This window comes from Dromiciops gliroides, chromosome 2 (genome assembly GCF_019393635.1).
Source record: "Dromiciops gliroides isolate mDroGli1 chromosome 2, mDroGli1.pri, whole genome shotgun sequence".
Taxonomy (NCBI): domain Eukaryota; kingdom Metazoa; phylum Chordata; class Mammalia; order Microbiotheria; family Microbiotheriidae; genus Dromiciops; species Dromiciops gliroides.
In genome coordinates this window covers 274,269,203-274,278,113 of record NC_057862.1, presented here as the reverse complement: position 1 = coordinate 274,278,113, position 8,911 = coordinate 274,269,203, and the positions used below count along the sequence as shown (strand labels likewise).

The following is an 8,911-nucleotide window of genomic DNA, read 5'->3' as shown; positions in this document are numbered from 1 at the left end:
AAGTGACAAAGAGAAGTCTGGCCACCCAAAAGGACCTCATCTACCAATCTACCAGTCTAAGAAAGTGTCATCCAAAAACTACCACAAACATGATGTATAATGGCAGATTGGCGTGTCTTATTGATATTACAATTAAAAATTTGTTATTAAAAATTCAAAAAAACTGCAAATGAAATTTAAATAATTCTTCTTTTAGATGATTTTGTAAGTTTGTAGAATTATGCTTCTGAAGTTATTAAAGTTTAAAACTCCACATAAATATATGCATACATGTGTCCATTTCAATATAATTGGTTTCCTTCATAATTCTATTTATTTTATGTATTTGAAGACCTTATTTTGAAAACAGTTCCATAATTTTCACTAGGCTACTAAAAAGGTCCAAGACACACAAAAAGTCAAGAATGATGCCTCAAAGTCACTGCTTTGAAGGGTTTTTTGGGTTTTTTTTCCCCCGTGTACAGTACCATGGATCACTAGATAAGAGAGAAATAATAAGCTAGTCAATTCATCCAATATTAGGATGAATCTATAGGCTGAGGATATTCTCTAGAAGCCTGTTTTTAAGTAAACCCTTTGCATTGAGGCCTATAATCCAAGCCACCAGTGAAGGTAACGTCTTGAGTTCAGGAGTTCTGAGCTGCTGTGATCTGTGGCTATCTGGTGTCTACACTAAGGTCAGCATCAGTCCAGTGAACTCCTGGGGCGAGGGGGGTGGTGGTGGGGTGGTGGGGGGGGGGGGGGTACTCATAAGGTGGTCTAAGGATCAGCAAACCTACCCAGGGCAGAAAAAAACCTGTTCTTATGTGGCATCAGGCCGTGAATGTCCATCACACTTCCAGCATGGGCTGGATGGAGGAACCCAGTTTCCTAAACAAGCAAACCAAGCAATCCATTGCAATTTGCTTGTTCGTTGAGGAATACTTTGAATAGTTGGTGGTTCTAGAGAGGTTCCAGAACTTTACTACTTAGCTATTTCCTCCACCCCGAATTCTCATCACTAACTGCATTTACAAAAACACCCAAGGGGCAATTGAGTAGCAATACTTTAATGTTTTAAATAGAACCAACTTTAAATAGGACACAACATATACACAAATACATAAAATCCAAACAAGCTTCATTTGAATCAAATATATAGTATAGTAAATGCAACAAGTTCTAAAAATCCTAACAATAACACAATCTAAGGCCAAGAGAAACAAAGAGGTATATTCAAAGGTCAGCTCATGGGAAAAACCAGACAGGTAGTAGGCTAATCATTTTTACTTTATTACTGAGAGATAGGAATAGCCCATGGCTTCTTTTTCGTTTTGTTTTGTTTTTTTGCAATGGCCCTGCAGGAACACTCTCTAAGAGAGGACATAAACAAAAAGGAAAATGAAGTTCAAATGAATACAGAAAGGTGAACTTTACAGCTAACGATTTCTTTGGTCCTCCAGTTCATATCAGTGTTTGCTTTAAAATAATATCAAACAACGCAGACTTGATTTTTGAGGCTTTAAAATCCTACTTTTAAAAGGTTAGGTCAAAATACTGAATGAGAGAAATAACAAAGTCAAGAAGGAAATATATTTTAGTACTAGAAGTAGAAAGATTCTTTTTTTTAAAATCTCTCATCTTACCTTCTCAAAAGCAAAACAGATCAGAAACAGAATAATATAGTATGTAAGGATACACAAGTTCAATACACAACTATACACTTGTTTTTAAAATTGATTCTTAGATCACGATAAGTTAATCCTTTTTAGTAATGGGACATATTTGAAGATCACGTATGTAAGCTCAAGAAAGGACACAAAAACCTATAATTTTTAAACCCATAATCCAATAATGGCTCATCATCAACAAAAGAATTTCTGTACTTTGGGCCCCCGTGATATAAATTCAAGTCGTCCATTAATAAAAGAACACTTCCCTTAGCTGAAACAACCTCCACCAAACAGGGAACAAAAGTTTGCTAGGCTCATCTTAGCCACACTAAAGACAACATATTACAGACTAAGAGTAGTAATAGTTCTGCCAGCACTTTTACAAAGACCATTGACAGAAACTCATTAGAATATTGGTCATGGCTTAAAAACACAGCTGAATGAAGCAGCTATAAGTCTTGGGTCCATGGAGTCTGTGATTCTGTAGACTTGGAAAAGATGAGGATAGTTCAAGTTTCCTGGAAATATTTATAAAAATATTTTGTGAAATTAATGATCTGTAGTCAAATAAGAGTTTTGAGTTTCCTACATGAAACATATGAGTTAAATCCTAAAAAGTTTCCAAAGATAAATCAGTGTAGACTATTATTTGCAACCTCAATAACATTAAATCTCTTACTAAAAATTATTTAAAAATCAATATTACTGGGGCAGCTAGGTGGTGCAGTGGATAGAGCACCGGCCCTGGAATCAGGAGTAACTGAGTTCAAATCCGGCCTCAGACACTTAACACTTACTAGCTGTGTGACCCTGGGCAAGTCACTTAACCCCAATTGCCTCACTAAAAAAAAAAAATCAATATTACTATAATCTAAATAATGTGATATTCTCAGCAAGGCACAGAGAGTTAAATTGTATAAACCCCTGCATGTTGACATGAGAATATATCCGTAAACAATTCTAGGAAAACAATTCCCGGCTGTTGAATAAAAGAATAGATAGCAATGTGTTTTTATAACTAATTCATAATAAAGTCCAAAGTATGGATCTTTTAACAATTCATGACCAAAGGCACAACTTGGCCAAAAATAAGTAGACATAGGATTTTTTTAGATTATTATAAATGATAAGTTAATTGACACAATAAAGTGAGCACTGCTGAGTTGTCAATCAGTACAGCAATGCCACAGCATATTTAGATTTTTTTTAAGCACTTAGAGAACTGGCACCATTTTAACTTACTACGATCAATATAATTTCCCCCAATATTCCCTCCCTGATGCTCATGTTTATTGCATCATAAATAATCGGGCTATTCTGATAAAATAAATTCTCATCTAAGTCCTGGTATCCTCAGTTTATTTTGGGTGACAGTTTTTTAAATTTTAAACTCAATGGGCAACTTTCTTCCCCATTACTGCTAAAAAGGTGGCAAGGATAAACCACAGGGCTTCCCTATAATAATTTTTAATTTCCTATAAATATTTTCCAGTGACAGTTAATGACAAAAAAGATCTCACTACTGCAACACTTTAAATATAATATACAAACAGACAATGCCACTAGCAGTACAATCTTCAGATCATATTTCATATGTCTCCAATTCAATTCTTAATGAGTGTTAGGAATTCTTCCCGGGTCTTTGGATCTTCCCGGAATACACCCAACATTGTGCTGGTGACAGTTTTGCTGTTCATTTTCTGTACTCCGCGCATTACCATACACATGTGTCTGGAAAATAAGATGATAAAAATGGTTTAGGGGAAAAAGTAGTAGTTTGTCTTTAAAATAAAGAGTGTACCCAAATACAAAAGACTAGGTAATGTTCATTGCATATTTATTTCCTTCTCAGGCAAATTCTGCCTGAAAAGGTGATTTTTAAAAACTTCATATTCCTTGTGACTATTTTAGAATTTCACGAGCTAGGAAGAAAACACTTAAATCATTAACAGGACACATTTTGCAAAGAATGGGAAAAAGAATTTTTGTTAGTAAAAGTAATATGGGGACAGCTAGGTGGTGCATTGGATAAAGCATCGGCCCTGGATTCAGGAGGACCTGAGTTCAAATTTGACCTCAGACACTAGACACTTACTAGCTGTGTGACCCTGGGCAAGTCACTTAACCCTCATTGTCCCTCAAAAAAAAAAGTAATATAAATGACCTATGGACTAACTAACATATACAACTTAGAAATAAATCCAGATTTCATCAAGGAGATTTAAGTACTAACTCTGGAGGGAAAGGACCTGGGTTCAAATCCTACCTCTGATGCTTAACCACCTTTGTGACCTTGGAAAAATCACTTATCCTTCATAAATCCCAGTTTCTTTATCTATAAAATGAGGCTATGGAACAGAAAAGCCTGTATGGTTCCTTCCAATTCTAAGTCTATGGCTCCTGAAATTTTTGCTTCTAAGGCACAGGTAATATACATTCTCAAACGTTTATGGTATTTAATAGTGTGTTTGCATTTCTGGAAGTGTATCATGTCCACAGTCAGACAGATGTGGAAAATGATTTATATGAATCATAAGATTATCTGAGGACCAGAGATAACAAATGTAAAGTACATTATTATTATTATTATTATTATTATTATTATTATTATTATTATTGAGATTCATTATCCATGCTGATTGAGATTTACGCTTATAGAATATTCTGAAACCATATTGATTAAATCTTAAACTCTGCTCTAACTTGTAAGTAAGATGCATAAATGGTAGCTAAAAAAGGCAAAAACAGAAAACCAGCAGCAATGTGTTTAATTCTACATCTTAAAATAATGTGTGACATAAAATAATATGCTCACCATGGGGACAGGAAAATACTGTCTGTCCTTGAGAACAATGGATATTCTCCCTTGTTACACAGAAGTAAGCCAATCATTTAACAGCATATGTACTTCTGCATACACCTCTCAAAATGGGAATCACACCTACCTGATCTTGATATCACAGACAAAATTATTAGTAAGATTAAGGATTAAAGGAGATTAATTCTTGTGCCTTTTGTGCATAAATACAACTGTATCTGTGTAAGTATTAAAAATGGTATTATCAGTATGTGTTGGGCATCCACTAGCTGCTCAGAAACGGAATTGGCATTATATATAAAGCTGATACTGTTGTAGCCAAGGCAACAATCTTTTAACACACCATGACATCACAAAAGAACAGATATTAACTTACGTAGCTTCAACAACCACTCCAACTCCAGCTGGCCGCAGGGCTTCTGTGACCGCTACTGCAATTTGTTTTGTAAGTCTCTCTTGAACTGTGAACGTGACAGGGAATTCAATTTAGGGAGTGGATATGAACATTTTATTCCTTGCTACAGTGATTCATAAATGCTCTGGGTGGGAACACTGCAAATAATTTTCTGATCTTAAATACACACAAGATGTCTGTTAGACTTATTTTTAGGGGTGTTTTACTGATATACACAGCAGTCTTTAGAAGCTTTTTTTTTTTCATTTGTTAGTTTGAGCTAACTCCACAAAAAAGCAATACAGATCATTCACAAAGGCTTTGGAAGTGTCTGTTCAAAGTACACATTGGGTTTACCTAAAGAACTTGGTACTTTTATCTCTGCTGGCCTTCCTCATCTTTAGACCTTTATTTGTAAAACCTTAAATTAACTGGAGTTTACTGAAGGAGATGTACCGTAGCAAAAACACAAAGTCCATACAGTCCTTTTCATTGTAAACTGATTTCAGTTTAGAAATCGGTTCAGATCTTCTAAAGTGTCCTTAAAGTCAAAAGTTAGTGTCCTTTGCTTTATTTAGAGATGAGAACATTTTCCCCAGAGGCACCAATGCTACTCTGTGTTAGTCATGGTGCCACAGGGAACTGGTAGAAGCATGCCACAACCTCTAAGCCCTCGTCACACTAGGGCATTGCATGGCAAACCCCTTAGATCCCACTGCATCTAAGGCATTATGGGCAATCAATCATTTATTAAATGCTTACTATGTATCAGGCACTGTGCTGCAGAGTTGGCAACAGCATTAAGACAACATCATGGAGGGGCAGCTAGGTGGTGCAGTGGATAAAGCACCGGCCCTGGAGTCAGGAATACCTGAGTTCAAATCCGGCCTCTGACACTTAACACTTACTAGCTGTGTGACCCTGGGCAAGTCACTTAACCCCAATTGCCTCACTAAAAAAAAAAAAAAAAGACAACATTATGGATTCTGATCTTCCATCTCCCATGCTTACATGGGCTTCTTTGAATATCTGAGGTTGTTTTTGCTTTGTATGAATAGTCTTTCTCAGGAGTTTAGCACCTGAACCAACTGTAGAATTAACAGGTATCTGTATTAAGGGACTCTGGAAACAATCTAGGTGTCTTTTCTACCTGGCTCAGAGGTGATGGAGTTGGATTAGGCATGATGGGTTTGGACTTGATGCCCATGTAACCAGTAAGACCAATAGGCAGAGCCACTTCCACAGGATGGCACATAAAAAGAAAAAAAAATTAATTTGAGGAATAGCTCTTAGAGGGGGTCTGGAGTCCCCAAAGATATTACATTACACTTAAGGAACTGGCATAATAAACAACAAATATTTATTAAGCACTTGTACATCAAAGCATTGTGCTAAGTACTAGAGATACATAGTGAAAGCAAAATAATCCCTGCCTTCAAGGGGCTCTGAACATACTGTATGTTTAATAAAATAATCTTTGTCATAAAGTGTTTCACTAAATTACCCATGTCAACACTAAGACATTTGTATGAATAAGGTTAACCAAACAGTTGTAGCAGTGTCTATTTTTTTCCCTATTCACCAAATGCCTAGGGAGTTTCCAAAGATATACACAGACATTTATATATAAATATATATACATGTGTTCATATATATATTATAGAGATATATTTCTATACATGTAGGTATGTGTGCACACATGCATATAAATATATTCATGTGTAAACATATTTATGTTTATAGGGACACATCTACATGTAGATATATTCGTATGTATTACATTAAGTACATTTTTATGTATATTTGTACAAATATATTTCTATATTTGTATAAATACATGTATATGCTTATATATAACATATATCTACATGTAGATACATGTATAGATATAGATACACATGTGAATATAGCTATATACATCTACATGTAGATTATATATATGCATTTGGAAATTTTCTAGGCATGGAGGTGAATAGGAACACACATATATGTGGGTATGTGTATATATGTATGTATGGTGTGTTTTGAGACAGATATTCAGGAATTGATGCCATAGGCAAAAAAGAAAGACACTTAGTAGAGGTCTCAACTACAAGTACCCCACTGCTTCACCATAAATATAGGGCCCAAGGGTGCACTTAATATATTTTTAAAACATCAAGAGTTAGTCTACACTGCAGGTTGAAAAAAATTTCATAACATAAACTTACTACCTATTAGTCATAGTTACCCCAATGTTATTTTTAAAGTGTGAGTATACACCAGAATGACTGTCTAGTACCTTTCCAATATGTCATTCATGAAAATCTGTGATATAAAAATAGAAAACCTTGCCATAATTCAATTCAGGTAGTTAGTTCATATTTCAATTCATATAAAGAAGATAAAATTTGGACAGTTTACCTTGTAATCTCCTACTATAGATTTCCACAATCCTAGAAAATAAAGATTCAGTTTAATAATTCTCAAAGTTTGAACGAAAATCTGATATTGTAAGATAAAAAGATCTCTTTATATGGTAAAACTCACTATGATATTGAGCAATGAATACACAGTACTGTGGGAAAATGTGATCCTTAGGGTTTAAGAAGTGACTAAAATCAGAGGAGGTTGGTTAAATGAATAAAACTAAGCAGGGGAAACCCTTTATTTATTTGCTTTATTAGGTACAAGTCTACTCATCTGTTTGCATTTTTTACAAAGAAAGTCTCTGATAGTAGGTGGTAATAAAAGTTAAGTGATTAACCAAAACCAGAAGCTTCCCAGTAATCTTGAAAGTAAGATGCAAACATTATAATTAATCATAATATTGCAGAGTTCCAGCTACAAGTTAAAACTAAGAGATGGTCTGTTTACTAATTAATAGCAGGCCATCCTCAAGTACACCAACTAAAGCTATTAGTATAATCAGATTCGAGCCAATTATACCCTCCCTTTGATGTCTCTTTATAAGAAAGGTCTACTTAAACTCCTACGTTTTTCCATAAGCTTTATAAAATTGGATTATGTCATGAATTCCTCAAATGAACTCTGAAAAATGGAAAAAACTGAAAGTTTTATAGAAAAAATATCAAGACATACATATGTCTTCCCTGACAGTGGAGAAGTGAGGGACTAGTATGACAAAATACTGTTATAGCAAATAAACAGTTTTGATGTTGAATTTTTTTTTGTTATAGTTGTTTTTCTTTATAACAATCAGGATCAGTACAACTGTAACATAGAGATAAAAGGCATCAATAAAACATTTTGTGAAAATATAAATGGTCAGAGAAATTTAGCGAAGGCTGAAGTCTCAAGTTCATGATGTTATTTGCAATATCAAGGGTATATTTGGGAGTCCTTATATTACCTGCTATTAAGTTATTGCCTAAAACAGCTATTTTGTTTATTTATTTATTTTTGCAGGGCAATGAGGGTTAAGTGACTTCCCCAGGGTCACACAGCTAGTAAGTGTCAAGTGTCTGAGGCCACATTTGAACTCAGGTCCTCCTGAATCCAGGGCCAGTGCTTTATCCACTGCGCCACCTAGCTGCCCCTGATTCCTTTCATAATTTGATGAAGCCTATGAACCCCTTCTCAAAATGCTTTTTAATGCATATAACAATTACAAAGGAAAACAATGATATTAAAATAGTTATCAAAATATTTTTTGAAAAACAAGTTGAGGGGCAGCTAGGTAGTACTCAAATACTGATTAGTGATACACACTACAATATTCTGAATCAAAAGGTCAGTTAAATTATACTCATGAAAGCAAAAAATAGGCCACCCCAAATTCACATTTACTTAGCACTCTATGGTTCATAAAGTTTATTCACAACCCCCTTTGTAGTTGGTATTGCAAATATAATTGTCGCCTTTTTACAGACAAAGTAACTAAGATTCAATGACGTTTACAGAGCAAATATAAAGTAAATCTAGTTGCACCTGAACCCAAATTTTTACTCTAACCTAGGACTCTTTTCCTCTACCACCATGCTGATTCTCCATTCAAGAAGTTGAACATAATATTTCACATTTCTGTTCATCTAATCTTCTTCCTTC

General features: G+C 34.7%; 1 protein-coding gene across 1 annotated transcript in view; it reads right to left on the bottom strand.

Moving 5' to 3' along the window:
* Positions 1–1,029: 1,029 nt before the first annotated feature.
* The window catches only part of GCH1 (GTP cyclohydrolase 1), a 79,280-nt gene continuing 71,398 nt past the window's right edge, over positions 1,030–8,911 (bottom strand). The window contains 3 exon segments of the mRNA XM_043986578.1: positions 1,030–3,383; positions 4,847–4,931; positions 7,268–7,299. Coding sequence (XP_043842513.1) covers positions 3,257–3,383; positions 4,847–4,931; positions 7,268–7,299 — 244 coding nt within the window. The 3' untranslated portion in view covers positions 1,030–3,256.